A 20,238-nucleotide genomic window follows, 5' to 3' on the forward strand; every position below is an offset into this window, starting at 1 on the left:
ACTGTAATTCATAATAACAATTCCTCTACTGTAAAAGTCAATACCCTTTGTCCTCTCACATACAAATCTATTGACATATGTTTTATGACTGTTTTTGCTTGCAAGCAGTGCTTGATCTGTGCGTATTTCTCTCCTGATTCAGACAAGACAACATTTTCACTGGAAAAAAGCAATATTATGAACAGAGGACTCATGTTTAACGTTAAAGACGTTAAAAACATCTTGATGGATTTATTACAAACACACAGCTTGTGGATTACTTACGTTACTTTATTCAAACTCATTTACATTTTGGATGGCCTAAGGGTAAGTAAATTTTATGCAAATTTTCATTTTTGGGTGAACTGTTTCTTTAATGTATGTCAACTTTACACTGCAGCACAGGCAGCACAGTAGCTGCATTTGAATACTTACCACAAACATTTATACAAACCGTTAAGTGCAGTATAAATGCATTTACATTGAAATTAAATGATGGAAATTATGAATAGGAAAAAACTTAGAAACATCAAAGTTTAAGGCTATTTTGAAAGAGCACCAGAGCTGGTTTGGATACTATGAGTCAGTGCTATGGCGTATTTTATTATAATTTTTTTGCTGCATTATGTCTTTAAATAGACATTGTATGTGTACAGACACCTTAAGATTTAAGGCTACAGGATAATAAATGATATCTGCCCATCTCTGATGGCTGAGGAGTGTGATCCCAGTTTACACACTCGTTCCAGGTGCTGTTTTGAGTGGAAACAAAAGAGAGACAGTAGACAAGGTTTGTCCCAGATGGACTGTCCATGCTCATTGCCTCAAGGGAGCTCAGGGGAAAAAAAGAAATTGGTGTGAGCAACACTATTAGGAGGTGACAGAAAAAAAAAATCTTTACTGTATAATGTTCGGTTTGTTGGTCTGTTATAGACGCATTGAGTTTGCAAGCCAGGGTTCATTTGGACTAATGTCTCTAGGGATCAATTTAACCTTGTCCCCATTTTGTCATCTTCAGGGCTGTAATGAAATTGCACAGGACCCATCAGGGTCCAACCTTTCAAACCCTTGATTATAAGTGAGTGACCTATCTTCTCAAATAAGATTACACTGCTTAATGGTGCATTACATAAGATAAACAGATTTAGGACTTAGGCAAATACAGGTGTGTATTCACTGACCCACACACAGGTCTCCAAAAACACTAGATCATCATGCTTTGCTCAGAATAACCATCAAATCCTTAACGAGCAGTGCACCTACAGTACTGGAAGCAATTTTAAGAATGGAAAAGCCTTCAAAAAAGAGTAACAAAGTATGTAAGTCACTGTGACATCATTCAGGATGATGGAACGGACCTTTTGGTAACAAGAAAAGCACAGATTCTTCAAAAGATACAGTGGTAAAGACAGGTAAAAAGTGGAAGAGAAAGAACGAAAAGAGAGAAATACGGACAAAGGGAGAAGGTCAGATTTACTTTGTGAGAAGATAATAAATCTAATAGAATTGCAGGGTGTCTGGTGGCTTATGCTGTCTGGCTTTGCGGTGACTGAGTGTTTGAGACCAGCAGAAGTCAACTCCACTGAGGCCCAGACTCAGACAAGCTGCTTACGCAGTTTACATCAAATCAGAGCCCATTACTGAAACTGCCATCGCTCTTTAGCTAGAATAATGTGCCATTATTGTAAATGCAGAATGTACCTGTTTTGGTCATTATAAAAATGCTTCGAGTGCATTTTTGGATGTGATTATCGTGATATTTGAATCTGACGTCCAAAAGATTTGTCTCATGCTAACATTTTGCCTATTTGGGAAAACATAAATTGGTTACTTGGTATTTTATTTAACTTTTTTTTTTAATAATTGACCTTTTGTTGAAGCCTGAAAATTACTGACCAGCCCTATCTAATCAAATGTTCCTATGCACTGTACTATCTTTTGTAAGTAGAAGTCCTCTGTAAGATTGCAAACTTATTTTTTAAATAAATTTTTATGCAGATGATTAAAAAATACAGTAAAATAACTTTAAAAATGGTGTAGTGTTTACTTTGAACCTTATGAATTTGCTAAAAAATGCTAGTAAATTTCATGAATAAATACAAATCACAAATAACACTGTAAAAAAATTACCTAGACATAAGTTTCACTAAGAAATTTCACAAAAACAGTGGCATGTGAAAGTTTGGGAACCCCATTTCAGAATATGTGAAAATGTGAATAATTTTAACAAAATAAGAGAGATCATACAAAATGATATTTTGATATGTTGATATGTCATTTTTTAATTTAGTACTGTCCTGAGTAAGATATTTTACATAAAAGATGTTTACATATAGTCCACAAGACAAAAAATAGCTGAAAAAAAATCAAAATAACCACCTTCAAAAGTTTAATATTGTGTGTAGTTACATGGATGATATACGACTGTTTTTTGTTGCTTTGTGATGGTTGTTTATGAGTCCCTTGTTTGTTTTGAACAGTTAAACTGAGCACTGTTCTTCAGAAAAATGGCAGATTCTTCAGTTTTCCAGCATCTTTTACATATTTGAACACTTTTCCACTTTCCTCTATGATGTTGAGAGGAAACAAGATGTATTAAGAGCCGGGGGGGGGGGACTTAGATCAAGGTAAATTGTACTTAATTTGTCTTCTGGGAAACATGCAAGTATCTTCTGTTGCTTCTGAAAGGGCAGTACTAAAAAAACATTTGGACATCTTCACCCTGTTAAAACTTTTTCACACCCCGGCTCTTAATGGAGCATCAGTGAATGTTTGAATCTTTTTTAATAGTTGTGTTTGAGTCCCTCAGTTGTCCTCAGTATGAAAAGATGGATCTCAAAACCCTACAGTCACTGTTGGATAGGGTTCAAATATGCAAAAGATGCTGGAACAATGAAGAATCTGAAGGACCTGGAGGATTTTTCTGAAGAACAGAGTTCAGTTTAACTGTTCAGAACAACCATCACTAAAATAGTTCGTAGATCATCGAGGTAAGCACACACAGTATTAAGAACCAAGGGTTCCCAAACTTTGAAGGGGGTTATTTTAATAATTTCAGCTCAGTTATTTCTTTTGTCTTGTGGACTATATGTAAACATCTTCTAAGTAAAATATCTTAGTACTCAGTACTAAATAGAAAATGACATGCATTTTGTATGATCTCTTTTATTTTGTTAAAATTATTCACATTTTCACAGATTCTGTAAGGGGTTCCCAAACTTTTGCATGCCACTGTAATTACAAAGAAAGGGCAAGTAACATATTGAATTAAACATGAAATTTTGAAATAGAAAGACTGAATTTGTATTTTGTAAAACATACTCTTAAAATCTTAGTTTAATTTATAACAAAGAGTATATATAATGTATACGGTATGTGATACAGTACTTTTCGCCTTTATTAAATGATCAAATAAATTCTGAGAAATTCATGCCATGGATTAAACTATATGTCAGCCCTCAATCAAGTTCTGTGTAACATCAGTTAAGGCACCTATATTTACTCCAAGGTAAATTAATTTGTCAAATTAGGCTTTTCTCTTCATTTGACAGTGATAAGTGCTTGCCTAGGTTTGTCATTTGTCATTTTGGTGTTTTTTATCACAGTAATGCGTAATTTAAAAGTTCCTTTAAACCCAAATGGCAGATAAAATGCTTTGCAATGTCAAACTTCCAACCAATGTACAGTAAGATTATTATCCAATAAAACCTAAACCGCTTGCAGTATATAAGGCTTCAGATCCACATTCAATATGGGAAGTATCAGTAAAAATAGCTGTAATGTAATCACAACAGTATTATTTTACCCAAATATTTGTGTGTGCTGTGTTTTATGGTTATTAGAGTATTATGCTAATGTCTCCAGCAGGTCAATTCTGTGTCAAATCTCCCAATGTGCTTCATGTGAGACGAGCTATTGGTGTAGCACATGGATTTGCCTTAGAGTGCTCCAAATCAGTCACGTGTGAGTTCCCATGCTATTTAGGATGCCGCGTTAGAAGCTCGCTTGGTTGTGGAACAGCGCTTCAGACACACAAAACAAAAACTTTGATCCCATCTCACATCGATGACACATTCTTTAGACATGACAAAAGCATGGCTTTGAAGTATCGCCTAAGTTCACAGAGAAGGGAGTAACTCAACGTGCCTGGCATATTAAACTCTCACACCGATGCTCTACATCACTGCCACAGCATCTCCGTATGTCACGGCGAACAGCTCTTAACCCCGAAAATGACTCACAAGATGAACTCACTCATGGCTTATTCTTTGCCGTAATTATCGCCGCTACTGAATTAAAGAGCCTTTCCATAGACCAGTGAGTTTGTTGACGTGGATAAATGATAGAAAATTGTGTTTGCGCGTGTGTGTGCAGGTTGCAAATGCCTGGGAGGCTATGGGTTGTTAATTATCTATTAAACTAAAAGGTTAAACTGGAGACAGGCTGTTGGGAATACATTCAGGTATGACTTGGGGATTAATAAGAAAAGAGTATCTTATACAGAAGTGAACAGATTAGATTTATAGGACTTGAGTTTAGAGCAGGATTGGCTTTGCAGGATGCTTTGGGTTTATGCAGCCGACTAATAAAAAAATAAAGCTTAGGGCGTTAAGTATGGTGTATGTGTAACTTATCCTCACTACATAGTCAAATGCATCTAAAAAAAACAAACAACACATTTCAGAATTTGCAGCCATGTCTGCCAGGAAAGTAAAAAGAGAAGAACATTTCTAGTTCACAAAAAATACTTTGCCCCCTTCCTGCCTGCCAGATAAGCATTGGAAAAGCAGATCTGTGTTTTTCATGTTTATATGTGAAGCATGCTGGGAAGAACAGCCATAGTCCTTCCAGTCTTTGCATTCTTTACACTAGTCAAGGCAGAGATGTTTCCGTACTTGTCTTTCGTAAGTTTGTTTTGGATCACAAGAGATTGCAGAGCTTAGCTCTTCATACAATTTTAAAGGCTTCCCAAACACCCTCATGGGTTTGCTCTTGGCTTTCTGACATGCACACTGGTGGGTTTGCTAAAAGGAAAATATATAATGGTGAGGCAAGCAGTCGCTTTGTATTGTTAGAGAATCTGACAGGAGGAAGCATTTTCCTTCCTCTCAGACGTATGTTAAATTTTCATTATACGTCTGCCTGTCAGCGTTTGTTAGGGTTTGTCGAATGAGTAATGGCAAAATGACGGAGGTTTCCTCTAAATGTTAACTGTAGGGCATGACAAATTGACCACAATGATAAGTTGTGACAGCAGAAAAACAACGGAAGCTAGAAAAGGAAAGTTTGTCAAGAGAAACTCTGTATAAGAAAGTTTAATGTTTATTCACGCTTTTACCAGGTTGTAGTTGCTAGACTGTTACTAAGGTGTTCTGAGCCATTGCTAAGCACTTTGCTAAAGTGATTTAGGTGTTTCCTTGAGCATTTCTAAATGGTTGCCATGGTGTACTGAGCGGTTGCTTGGCAGTTGCTAGGCATTTGTTAGCGATAGATAGATAGATAGATAGATAGATAGATAGACAGACGGATAGATACAGTAGGACAGACAGACGGACAGACAGACAGGCAGATAGATAGATAGACAGGTATGTAGATAGATAGATAAAGACGGATGGACAGACAGACGGACAGACAGACAGGTAGATAGATGGATGATGGATGGATGGATGGATGGATGGATGGATAGATAGGTAGGACTGACAGATAGATAGATGGATAGACAGATGATACAGACAGACAGATAGATGGACAGATAGGTAGGACGGACAGATAGATAGATAGACAGGTAGATGGATGATGGATGGATGGATGGATGGATGGATAGATAGATTGATAGACAGATAGATAGACAAACAGATAGACAGACAGGCAGAGAGAGATAGATGGACAGGTATATAGATAGATAGAGACGGATAGACAGATGGACAGACGGATGGACAGACAGACAGGCAGATAGATAGACAGACAGGTAGATGAGAAGATGGATGGATGGATGGATGGATGGATGGATGGATAGATTGGTAGGACTGAAAGATAGATAGGACGGACTGATAGATAGATAGATAGATAGATAGATAGATAGATAGATAGATAGATAGATAGGGACAGACAGATAGATAGATAGATAGATAGACAGATGACACAGACAGACAGATAGACGGACAGATAGGTAGGACGGACAGATAGATAGGACAGACAGATAGATAGGATGGACAGATATATAGATAGATAGACAGGTAGATGGATAATGGATGGATGGATGGATAGATAGATTGATAGACAAACAGATGACAGACAGACAGAGAGAGATGGATGGACAGACAGACAGATAGATAGATAGACAGGTAGATAGATAGATAGATAGACAGGTAGATAGATAGATAGATAGATAGATAGATAGGCAGCCATTTAGAAATTCTGCATCTGTCTATCTATATATCTATCATCTGTCTGTCTGTCCGGATGGACAGACAGGTAAATAGATAGATAGACAGATAGATAGATGTGTATGTAAGCACTGTGTAGAGAGAAACGTTACCGATCATAAGGTAAAGGACGAAAACATTTTACAATTTCATCTTCATCTTTGCAGACATGTTTACTGCAGACTGTCTCTTTTTAACACACACAGCACAGCAAGGAGTTTAATTGGATTACAGTGGCATAAACGTGTCATCCTTCACAATCTGCTGTTTTGTAGCCTCTGAGATGGTGTGCTTCAATTTCTGATGCCTCTAATACCCGTAAATGTCTACCCAGTTGCATGGCATCCGTGCCAGCCTGTTCCTTTAGTTACGACTCAAGCTATATGTGCTAATCTCCCTGCTTCCCGTAATTCAGGGAAATTGTCTTTAAGATGCAACTGTGCTGTGTCAGGCCATTTTTAAATTAATTTGCTCATCTCAAAGGACCAGACAAGCCCAAATGAGTTCTTACAAGCGTCTGCATTTGATTCCCCTGAGGTTTCTGCTGAAAGATCCATACTCTCTGTCTGATCCAATCTGGAAAATACTCGTCGATGTATTGATTTAATCAGTGTGCCCGTTCGGACCTCGTCAGCAGCTTTTCATTGATCGTACAAGTTAAAGTTATTTCCCCTCAGAGCACAGTGTGTTTCTTTTGTGACTCTTGTTTTTTCTGTACTGCGGTTAAACAGGGAAAACAAAAAGCTTTGTGAGCAAGACAATACTACAGTAGGGTTCGAAAAGGCAGAGACTACTGGTGTTTCTAAAATGTTGCTATTTTGCATTTTTTTAAATTAGAAATTATATTATCAGCATAAAATATAATTAAAAGTTAATCTGAAATATATATATGAATCTCAGAATGTCTTAGTATTTGGCAAATCTCACTGTTTCAGATCATGTGGTTTATTATTGCGGTAAATAAATCAATAATTTTAGGTAGATGCTATGGAAGGAAGTATCACTGAGTTCAGGCACTCAAGAATTGCTCCAAAAAGAGAAGCATTCCCCGCTTCATATGGATCACTGGGGATTGTCCTGCACACTTAGTTTACGTCTGATTTATCAGCTAATGTTTGGCCCATCTTATACTCTAATGATATTCCTCAGAGATAAGAAGCCCTTGGAGGACTGAGAACCACAGATTAATTACACAATTAAACCATCTGCGATTAGACTGCAGAGATAATTGCTCGGTCAGAGTGGTGCTTTGTAGTGGAGTCACTATAGGGCTGTCAAACTCTTGCCTTCCCTTTATCTTCTCCTCAGGTTTAGAAGCAGGGTAAAGTTTATAGGAAGGGTCATCGATTGTTAGAAATCATTATACTGTACAGCATCCACATGAAAGTAAAATAAGGCTGAATAGGAACTGCTTCCTTTGCTAGTCTATGGGTGGGGTATATAGTGGCTGAAAAAAATCTTTACAGATTTAAGGCTTGTCCACACCAAGACCGATAACTATGTCAGCGTCCACACCAATGCTAATGATAATCAAATGTGCACCGTTTATCATAAGCATGCTCTGCAATGATGTCAACTGCTTTCAGTCAGAAGAACTAGCACACACAGTTCTTTTTTTTTTTTTTTTTTTTTACAAAAAGCAACTAGGATCCATTTTGACAACAGCACTGATCCTGGAAAGGTTTGCCTGTACCATGTGCCTATCCAGTATCTAAAAATTAGCATTAAGGAGCAGAAAGCTGTGTGGGTGTACCAGCTGCAGTGGGGGCAAGTGCACTGATGTGTTCACCAGCATAGGATTAACATGGTGTGGATATTTAGAGATGTGGAGAAAAATAACTCAGAAAAAGAAAAAGTTGAGGCTTGTTGTTTGGTAAAATCATTGTTGGGTACAGACTGACATTCTTGGTCTAAAAGATAGTTGTGATGTAATGGAAGTAGGGAGAAGACTTGGTTTTATTTGAAGGAGGCAGATCTGAATTTGACCTTGAGGTAGGGCTGCAACAAACGATTATTTGATACAAACACTTTTGATAATCGATTAATCTAGCGATCATTGATTATTCCACTGATTAATCAGTAAGCTTTGAATGTTTATTCACAACATTAGCTCTCTTAAAACACATTATACCGTTACATTATAGTCTATGCGAAACAAACTTTAATGTAATATGTTTAATATTTAATGTAATTTTTTTTGCATTTACTAATAAAAATATTTTATTAGGACTGTCACGATTGCTCAATTCGGTTTGAGTATTCGATTTTCGCTTAGGTCTATTTTCATGACCTCACAAAAATGTAATTCTAATTACTCGATTAATCGTCAGAATAATCAGCCGATTACTCAATTACTAAAACAATCGGTAGTGACAGTCCTACCCTAATAAAAAAGTAATAGATTTAACATGCATTTATTTTCTACTAAGTATAGTTCATGTCTAACATATTTACTGACATATCGCTTGAGACTTACTGATATAAAAATTTGAATTAAACTTTATTTGGAGTACTACTTGTGCATAATGCACATTTCTTAATATTAAGCCTAAAATATGTTTTTATGTCACTGTTGATAAGGATTGTATGATCTTTAAATAATATCGATCTTTAAATGCAAGATATGTAAAGTGTACCTAAAGTCTACTTGCAATAGTTCCACTTTAGCACAAGTAAATATATTTAAGTATATCTTTAGTTGGACTTCAGCACTACGTCCACACAATTAAAGTGCATTAATCAGAAAATTAGTTGTTCCAAGTTTAAATATACCAGTTTAGTACTAAAAGTACAATTGCAGGGTATTTTTATGAAGCACATAATATGTAAATTTATTTGTACTTAGCATTAAATTAACGTATTTTAAATACATTTTTGTATATTTTTTTCACTAGGGAGGTCTTTTTGGGGAGAACTGAATTACAGTCTTGTGCTACAACACCACACCGGTCAAACCACATTATTTCAGCCCCTTACATGGGGTCATGTGAGATTAAACGAGCATTCGACAACAAAAATATTTCATCTACACTCCTTTGTTATCAACGTTACATGATGTTAAATAATTGTTTCAGCCCTACCTTGAGGTCAGCTGTAAAGGTGTGCTCATACCTGCCAGGTTTGGATCAATTAAAATGAATTCTGGTGCGAACGCTGCCATACGATCTTTTGTATGCACCAAACAAGCAGACCAACATCTACCATTTCAGGGGTTTCAGTCCATTTCCAGACAAACTTTGGTGCAGTTTTGTACTGTCACAAGACCCTAAAATGGTATCAGATTAGTATCTGCTGATACTCAGAATTTTGTTTTCGGATCAGTTTTGAAAAATTGGTGCATGTTTAGATTTTAATGGACTAAATGACTGAAATCCAGCATTTGTCACTAAATAGAAGTCACCAAGAGTTTATTTCACCAGGAGTTATGACATTCTCATTAAAAATGACAAGCTTAAAAATATGGCAAAAATATGGCTGTTCACAATAAAACCTGTCAGATTGATTAGGAAAATAGATTTTGACTCTAAGTGCAAATGCAGTGGTTCTACTGAACATCCATAGATGTATAAATATTGAAATTGTCGAGCTGAAATAATACTAAGCCATAGGGTTTACTAGTTCCTCTGTAAAACAACAGCAAAACATAGACATTGTAGATAACATGACGTCCAAGTTATTAGTGGATTAGGGGATCTACATCTATTAGACACCGGTTAGACCCCACAATATAAAATTCAGCGCAAAGTGTGAATTGGGTGCTAATGAGTCTGAGTGTGCTGATAAGTGTGTGTGTGCAAGTGTGGTGTCAGTTGAAGCGAGACCATATGGAAGACGCCACCTGGTGTGTCTGTTCATCTTCTTCAGAGAAGAAGATCAAAGCGAGACGCAACATCATCACAGAGTCAATCACAGTAATTACTCTAGTCTTCCCATTTATTCTGATATTAGTGGATATTTTTTGCTTACTGATCAGCACACTTTGGAATGAGTTGAGATGAACTGTCAAAACTGCTGGCAAACTGGTAAATCTCTTTGAAGATTCCACTGGTTTGGCTACCAATAACACTAAATTGCACGTTAGTCATGCACAGAAAAACTGAAAAAGCAAAGAAATGAGTGCCTTGACCAAAGAAAAGCAGCCACTTATGTGGAGTTTCCTTAAAGGCATAATCTAGGTTGAGTTTATGAGGCGCATCTGTGAAAAGCTGCCGATTACCACAAACAATAATTTCACCCCTCTGTAAAAATGAATGAGAAACACATTCATAAGTATATTATCATAATAGCAGCCTAGCAGGCAAGCGGTTGAACCGCGATTAATGTTTAATGTTTAGTGTTGCTCAGCAACACAATATGTAGAAAGTTATATTCAATTTTTAAACTAATGTCATGACCAGTTAAAAATGTAAACCTAGTTCCATATCAAGACACCAGGAATACCATGGGAAGGATGTGGCGCAAGTAACCGTAAAGCACTGTTTACATGGAGCCAACAGCCAAGTTTTGCAAACTACACCCACAGGAATTACACTAGTAAGGCATGTTCATGTTTCTCCAACTAATCTCACTTCAAAATGATTTTACAGTTTTTTTTACCTCGACAGCATTGCCAGATACTATCCATAGACGTTTAATTTGAAAATAACATTCATTTACCATTTTACGTGTACAAATACAGTATTATTGTCTAAACACAAATCCAACTAATAGAAATCTAGTATGCTTAATTAGCTGTTTTGACAACCAAATGTAAACGTAATGATTCAAGGAGACAGTCTGACTTTGGGTCTGTCTAATACCCAGACTTGTGGTCATTAATGAGCAGATTTGTTATTTGCTTGGATTTTGTCAATATTTAGTTTTAATTGTCTCTTCACCTGTTGTTTTAATATCAAGGTGGTTTGATGATGTTCTAAAGTGATACAGAAAGCTGACTGGTTTGAAAGGTTTACCACTGATGATGATTGGTTATGTATATGGAGTGATGCAACTCTTAAGCAAACATCCATTCTGATTGGTCAGTTTAGAAGAGAACCATTCATGCTGTCAGCTGCCTTTGTTGACCTGAGAGATTATAATGCGCCATTAATGATATAGATTAATGCTTGGGATTAGTGCCAGTTGTGGTGAAAATGCTTTCTGGATTTTTTAGTAAATTTGAACACAGGATTATGCATGGATTTATGATGAATGTTTGTCACCAGCTACTGGTGAAACGATGTAATTTGCAGAAAGATTTACGGAATGAATTAATCTAACTGAATCTTTTTAGTGAGTGGGTTTATAAGATTTGACTGATTTATTAATTAAATTTCCTTGATTAACTTAAAAATTGCTAAACAATTACATAATGCAGTTTTTTTAAGATTTATTTTTGGCATTTTTAGCCTTTATTATGACAGAGATAGGGGGCGGGATCAGGAAAGGTCCTCAAGTGAGGATTCGAACACAGGACACCCATAATGCAACGGCACTGTATATTGGCGCACTGCCCACAAGGCTATCACGGTGACATAATGCAGCTTTTTTTTAAAGATTTATTTTTGGCATTTTTAGCCTTTATTATGACAGCGATAGGGGGCAGGATCAGGAAAGGTCAGGATTCGAAACACAGGACACCCATAATGCAACGGCACTGCCCACAAGGCTATGTGACCTATGCCCCTTTTTACAAGATGTCAGTCTCAGGTATCCCCTGAAGGTATCTGTTAAATTATTTATTATTTCATTTTGAAAATGCCAATTTTGAGTGGAAGCACAAACGCTGTTTTCGTGCATGTATCTTTAAATGCAAATGAGCTGCTGCTCCCTGCTCCCTTTTCCGGAACAGGGCTGTGCCTTTACAGCTCACTCCTCAGATATTCTGAAGAAAAACAGCTGTTTGGTTTAGATTATCATGTCTGTCTCGCTGAAATCATGCGTTTTAAAATTAGGTTAAATTTCTGATATGTTTTTTTGAGGACAAACGTCCAAAGCACACACACAGAAAGAAGCTGTCACATGGCCTGTGAGTACTAAACTAAGTTCTTTTTCAGGTCTTACTGCGCTTAAACTGTCAAATACACACAAGTTTATGTTAAAAACACACAAGTTACAAAAACAGTCGAGTATGTTTGTGAAGTTAAACATGAGACTGAGAAAGAAACTGCACGTTTATATTAGATCTCTGTGGCAGCAACGTAATGTACAGTAAATAAATCAATAAATCCACTGCCCTCTTGTCTCCTCTGAGGCTGGGACTCTAAATACTGTTCTGTGCTCATCTGCGCAGCCAACGACAGAATAGTTAGCATTCTTTGCTCGAACTTTTGCCATAGTATTAGTACTGGTACCCCACGAAATCGTTTTTTTACATGCTTGCAGAGAAAGTCTTACCAAAACATGTTTTCTGGGTTGGTAGATGCACCTGTACCTAGTATTTAAACATGGAAAAGGTCAGATTTTCATGTTGTGACACCATTAAGACTATGATTTGTATTCAAATCACAGAATGAATCCTTCCGTACACTCGTCTTACAGACACTTCCGCTCTGTATAAATATCAGAGTGCCCTTAAAGACAGACCAAATTATGTAAATATCGGTAAAACAAAGAAGGTGATAATGATTCAAATTATCACTGCACTCAGCTCTCAAATGACATAACAATAAAATATCAACTTTTCCCCTTTTTCTAATGACTTCCCCTTAACCAAATGTGACAAAAGAGTGCGAATAACACCATAATGTGTCCACACACACACCTGTATTTTCTCAAATTTTTGTAGCAAATGGCGCTTCGGTTGTGGCCTAGCTGAATTACTGGCACCACAGTTTGATGACTTAACATAATAACAGAGATAGCTGCTGCTTGTGACCACATTGTGGCCATTAAGAAAAATGACTTGAGGCACCAGTCACTTCTGGAAACCTATTAAAAAGTAATTTCAAGTAAGTCTTTTTGCAGATGTAGTGAACATTATGTTCGTCTATTAATTTCTCATATCCGTCTACAAGTACACTTCTATTTATTAAATCTCTGATTGAATTTTCCTTAGGTTAAACTTTAAAAAGCGTATCTTAATGCATTTTAAGATCAGTGAAATTACTTCTGTGGAATGATAAGATATTTAATTTATAAATGTATACTATTTCCACTGCCAGAAGATGACTCACTGTTTAAAAGTGCCCATTTGCTATTTGTTAGTGAATATTTAATTAATATCACTTCTCTGTCTCTCTGTCTTTTTCTTCTACCAGCATCCATCATGAATCCCATGTCACATCTGTACTACAAAAAGAGCAGCTACTCTCCGTACCGGGACCGAATCCCTCTACAGATCGTCCGGGCGGAGGTAGAGCTTTCTCCAGAGGAACGTTCGTTCCTTTTGGCTGTGGAAAAGGGCGACTATGCAGGTGTTCAGCATGCACTACGTGAGGCGGAGGTCTACTACAATATTGACGTCAACTGTGTGGATCCACTGGGCCGCAGTGCGCTACTAATCGCTATTGAGAATGAGAATCTTGAGGTGATGGAGCTGCTTCTGGATCACGGAGTGAACACTGGAGACGCTCTGCTCTACGCCATTCGCAAAGAAGTGGTGGGAGCCGTAGAGTTACTGCTGTCCCACAGGAAACCCAGTGGGGAGAAACAGGTCTGTATGTATGTTGGGGATTTATATGCATTTTCTGTGCTGAAAAGAGACACTTTGCACTATGTATTGAGGCCCAGGCTGGTTTATGCTTTCTAATCTTGGTCTGACTATGTTGGAAACATTAGTTAGAAGCCTGAAAGGGACACCAGCACAACATATGCTGGTGACTACCATGCAGATCTTCTACGCTGTGTTCACTGTGTGCTAACCAGGTGCAATGCAACAATTTTCTTGAGGCTAGTAATTTGTCTGTCCACACTGAAAATTGGTGTGCAACACAATGCGATACGATCATAGCCAATCAAGAGAGATTTTGAGCTTTATGGAATGCAACAGTCAGGTTCCAAAAGTAAAGATTTCATTCATTTTCTCCACAGGGAAATTGATTTTTAACTAAAACTTAGAAACCTTTAAAGATAGACCTGTTGTGAGCTCCAGAGTTGTTATTCAATGATATATTCTTCTGTTAAAGACATACTTATTATTATTATTTCAACTTATTTTTCCAAGAATCGTATTTAACAGAGGAATTCCTAGTGAAAAACTACATTTCTCATGATGCTGTAAAGAGAATTCTCCCAATCTGAGAGTCACAGTGAGCAAATTGCAGCAAAAAAGTAGTTGAGTCTGATTTTCAAATATGTGACATAAATAAAAAAACAAGCAACCAAAAAATTCTTATTGTAAAATTTTTTTTTAAATAATTGTTGACTGGTTCTGCTAAGTTAGTTGTTTAAACAGTTTAATCCAATAAATCAGTTTGATTTTTATTTTCAACCGATTCTTTAAAAAGACGAGCCAATAAAAGAGAGTCATTTTGTGCATCTGATTCATGTATATAGGACAACGCTTTCTTTGTCTTTGTATTCTTTCTTGTGTAAACTCATAAATCCTCCATCCATAATTTCTAATCCATTTTCTAATCCATAATTTCTCTTGCTGTGGCAATGCACATTAGTTTATTACATTAAAGTAATTTGATACAAGTACATTTATAATACAACCTATTCTGAACAACCAGTTCTTGATTCCCAACCCTGCTCACCTGGTTAGGACACAGTATATATATAAATATAGTGCTTGCATATGCATATTGTCAGTGTCTTCCCTTTTTGCAATGCCATATTGCTGTTTGTGTGAACAGTGTGTATGCAGGTGGGAACTGTTCATATTTGTGGTTGTACTCTATGTGAATGTGTTCGGATGAGTGGGTGTTCCAAAGCTAATAGAAAAGATGAGATGGCAGAGATTTATCTTTCAGATTTGATTTTCACCTCACGTAGCACGACAAATCTTTATTGGATTGCATTTTGTTATCCTCTAATCTTTCCCCTCATTCAAGGGTAAGATTAACCTGAAAAGCTTGCATTCCTGCATTCTCATACATCGCGTTTTGCGGCATGCTTGATTTGGTGGCCAGTGGAGGATGAAGGGGAATGTAACTTCAAGCCAGTTCTTCAAACATGCACTAGAAAAGGGCATGTGACAGCGGTATTCACTGGGAACCGCAGTTTGATTTGTACAGCGCAGTGCCAGAAAGAAGCTACTGCGCACGAAAGATATCACTATGAATTTCAGTGCTTGAGGTTATGAATGCCCCCTTTCTAAGAAGTAGAATCAATGATGCATATAGAATCACTCTCATCTACAGGTGAATAGCTGATGTAAAGCTGAGCAGGGAATGCAGATTCTGCAGAAATTCATTCAATTATTTTTTAAATCGTTTTTTAGATGCTGTACAGCAATTCCATTGAGAAGCCTTTGCAGGTCTTCTTCACTTAAAAACTATAATTATTTTGCTGAAGTTCATTCAGTTGTGGAGAGTGGTTCCTTGATAGTGCTTGAGTTTCTCGGTTACTTTACATGTAGACAGTTCAGTTCTTAACTTGTGATTTCTCAAGTCATACAGTTGAGGTCAAAAGTTTGGATACCTCTTTCAGAATCATTAAAAATGTTAATTATTTTACCAAAACAAAAGGGATCATTCAAAATGCTTGTTATTGTTTATTTAGTACTGACCTGAATAAGATATTTCACATAAAAGATCTTTACATATAGTCCACAAGAGAAAATAATAGTTGAATTTTTTAAAAATGACCCGTTTAAAAGTTTACATACACTTGATTCTTAATACTGTGTTGATACCTGAATGATCCACAGCCATGTTTTTTTGTTTAGTGATAGTTGTTCATGAGTCCCATGTTTGTCATGAACAGTCAAACTTTAAACTGCCCGGTGGTCTTCAGGAAAATCCTATAGGTCCCACAAATTCTTTGTTTTTTTTTAGCATTTTTGTGTATTTGAAACCTTTCCAACAATGACTGCGTGATTTTGAGATACATATTTTCAAACTGAGGACTGAGGGACTCATATGCAAATACTACAGAAGGTTCAAACACTCACTAATGCCCCAGAAGAAAAAACGATGCACGAAGAGCCGGGGAGTGAAAACTTTTGAACAGAATGGAGATGTGTAAATTTTTCTTATTTTGCTTAGATATTGTATTTTTTCATTTAGTACTGCCCTTCAGACACTACAGAAGATAGTTACATGTTTCCCAGAAGACAAAATAGGTTAAATTTACCCTGATCTTCAAATTGAAAAGATTTCACCCTGGCTCTTAATGCATCGTTTCTCCTTCTGGAGCATCAGTGAGCGTTTCCATCACCCTAACATCAGGCCCCTAATAACTCATCATTAAACACTAAAAAGCCTCCAACCTTTCTCATGGTTTGCACAAAAATACATTAAATAAAGCATTATTTCAACATTTGCACTCCCCAGCCAGTCCTATGCCTGCTGGAAACACTGCCCAGTTTCAGTAATGCACTGTTACTGCCAATGAAAAATGTTAATGCAAAGGATTATTGGATTGAATAAACTTCTGTTGTACAAATTTAGACAGATTGCATGGAGTAAAAATAAATTGTGACAGCATGTTTAAGAGCTGTACTGCATTAGTATATTTTAATTATGTAAAATGAACAAGTAGGGTTGTTTTGTGAGTGTTTAATGGAATATCATTTTTTTACATGTCAACCTAAAGTCAAATGATTCTTTTAAACTAAAAACTATTGGCTGTTCAATGTGTCACGCCCTAATTTCCTGTTTCAATAGAAAATACGTCAACACAGGAAAGAAATCTGAGCTTGTCTAGTGATTCGTGAGGTCTTTAAGAGTTTTTGGTTATACAGAATGTTCTGCCGGCATGCTTAGAAGTGTATTTTGTATTGTGAACAGAGTTATTTACTATAAACGCATTTTCGGTTTGTTTATACACACAGAGGGAGGAGTTAAAATTATTGTTTGTGGTTATCAACAGGATGCCACATATGTGTTGCATAAAAATTATTTTAAAGAAACTTCCAGATTTTACATTGTTTACATACAGAAGTAAACAAAATGTCTCAAAAATCAAACATTATAAAATTAAAATTAACGACATATGCCCAATTAAATGCAAGAACATAAAGATGATTGGGTGAATAAGAACATTTATGAATCTTTTTAAAGTCAGGAAGTCTATTTTAACAATGGATTGTTATATGGCTGTTTCCAATTTATTATTTGCATTTAAAATGATTAACATTTGTGCTGGTTAAAGCAGTGTTTTCTTAATAGAGGTTTGTGAACCCTTGGGGGTTTGTCAGTTGATGAAGAACTAATAATTAAATTCAGTATAAAATTGTACTAAATATGGTTGCACACTTAATTAAAATAAAACTGAAATCATGTTAAAGCTGAGTGCAATTATCAAATCAAAGACTGCAGTTTATTTTAAATAAGTTTTGAGTCTGTTGCATGAAGTAAATGCTTTTTCTCACCAATCTCTGTGTGTGCACAGTTTAACATGCATTTTGGGAATGCAGTGTTCACATTATTTACACATATGCACAATTTCTGTGAATTTTCAAAGGCGAAAAATTCTAAGCAAAATATAACTTGCAGTAAAAAAAAAAAGATTAATTAGACCTATAATTATAAAGTATTATTTTTTATTTTACAAGACAATTGTAATTTATTACAATCATATATGTGACACTGGACCACAAAACCAGTCTTACGTAGCACAGGTATATTTGTAGCAATAGCCAAAAATACATTGTATGGGTCAGAATGATCGATTTTTCTTTTATATATTAATATTAATATTATATATTAAGTAAAGATCATGTTTCATGTATTTTGTAAATTTCCTACTGTAAATATATCAAAACTTATTTTTTAATTAGTAATATGCATTGCTAAGAACTTCGTTTGGACACCTTTAAAAGCGATTTTCTCAATATTTAGATTTTTTTGCTAGACTCCAAATTTTCAGATAGTTGCATCTCAGCCAAATATTGTCCTATCCTCATACATCAATGGAAAGCTTATTTATTCATCTTTTAGATGATGCATAAATCTCAATTTTTTAAAAAAACTGACCATTATGACTGGTTTTGTGGTCCAGGGTCACAAATTTCTATCTTCATTTTTAGAGTTGAAACATTCAGAAAAGCTAAAAACAATAGCCAAAGAAAGATTATATGTTTATTTGTGTGTCATGTGATCATAAACCAACATCAGAGAACCGTAAGCTTGAATGTGATGCTAAATCATTGAAATATTATCTTAAAATCTCAAGTAAATATTTTACGTCTAAAGTTTTCAGCTGCAAAATGTTTGGGATAGAGCCCTGGGATAGAGTAAAGATGTGAACAGATTAATTATTTTGTAACTCTTTTATTATTCTACAGCTTGACTGAGTTGCAGAGGAGCAGCAGTGATGTTTATGCAGCTCCAGGTAGCTTTGTTGCTCCCTCTGGATTAGACGTATAGACTTTTATGAAGTGAACTGCTACATCACTAATACCGTTCAGAAGAGAGAGGCACAGGGTTCCTATACTTTTGATGTTAGAGTGAACAAGCATTAGGGGAAATAAAGCCGGTAGCAAGGTTTGTTCTTTTTGCTTCGTTATTTGGTTTTCTAAAGCGAACTCCGGTGGTGCAGATACATCAAGTGAGATTGTTGCGGGAAGTGCCGTGGGGCCTAAATTGGAATCTAGCCCATGTACCATGTGCCCGCCGTTCACAGAGCATGGGCTATTTTGCATTGCTATCACTATAGCAACCCTTGCAGCCACTTGGGAGTTCTGGGGGAGGACTGTTATACTAATGGACTGAAAATAAATCTCAAAATAAAATGCGTTTGCAAACCTCACTTACTCACTCGCTGGCTTGTAACACCGACGTACCACAAATCATATTTCCATAATGTTCTCATGGCATATACGGCTGTAGTTATGATAGAGCTGAGTATTTTGGTCATATACTGGCACTTAAAAATGAATTAATATTGTTATGCATATGATATGCTTTTAAGTGCATGTTTGTGTGTTTACATGCAGTCATCTGCTCTTGAAAGTACAGCCCTTGACTCCTAAACGGCGGTAAACAATCAGGATAAAAAGGGAAGGAATTACACAATGCTTCGTGGTAAAGCATCTGAATGAGCGTGGATGTGATGGATGGGGAGAAAAGGTACAAAAGGGGTGAAAGACAGAAAGGAGGAGAGGTGAAAGAGAGGAAAGGCTCTAACTGGCTTGAGGTTCATCTTCCTGACAGAGTTCATCTGCCTCCACAGCACAGCTGCAAGGACAGCATGATGTATATGCAGTTCTCCTCCATCATCACTCGTTTTTCTGTTCACTCATGCTGTAAACAGTCTTTCTATCATGCTTCATCCTTCATGCTCTCCTGTAGCATCTGTGTTTGTGAGGGGAGGAGTGAAAGAGAGGGGACTGTCTCACATCATTTTCTGGAAGCATCTATGTTTTAACCAATTTTTTTATTTCTGTCAAGTGAACATTTCTTCTTTCATCTCTGAAAATGTGCGTCAAATAAAGCTCCAGTCTTGGCTGCTCCCTCTGACATATGTATTGTGTCTTTGGCCTGCTCTCCTTATCTATTCTGTTTTCTATTCTATAGCTGATTTAAAAAGAAAAACAACATTCTGTCATTATTTCTTACTCTTTTAAACAATTATAATTTTATAATTTATTACATCAAAATATGTTGTGATGCATAGCTTTAATTACGAAAAAATGACTTGGGGTTCAGTGAGGGAGTCAATTGTGAAATAACAATTGCGAATGATAGATACTCATGTCAGAGGAAGCAATGGGTTCGAAAGTTGTTTCGTGAATCCTTGTGATCGA

At 36.3% G+C, this 20,238-nt stretch overlaps 1 protein-coding gene across 2 annotated transcripts in view; it reads left to right on the top strand.

Annotated features, from left to right (window-relative positions):
* trpc5a (transient receptor potential cation channel, subfamily C, member 5a) overlaps positions 1-20,238 on the top strand; it is a 69,204-nt gene that overhangs the window by 2,278 nt on the left and 46,688 nt on the right. For both annotated transcript variants that reach the window (XM_051113145.1, XM_051113154.1), the window contains exon 2: positions 13,643-14,037. In XM_051113145.1, the coding sequence (XP_050969102.1) occupies positions 13,651-14,037 (387 nt within the window). In that variant the 5' untranslated portion in view covers positions 13,643-13,650. The remainder of the gene's footprint in view (positions 1-13,642; positions 14,038-20,238) is intronic.

The sequence above is a fragment of the Labeo rohita genome, chromosome 1 (genome assembly GCF_022985175.1).
Source record: "Labeo rohita strain BAU-BD-2019 chromosome 1, IGBB_LRoh.1.0, whole genome shotgun sequence".
Lineage (NCBI taxonomy): Eukaryota > Metazoa > Chordata > Actinopteri > Cypriniformes > Cyprinidae > Labeo > Labeo rohita.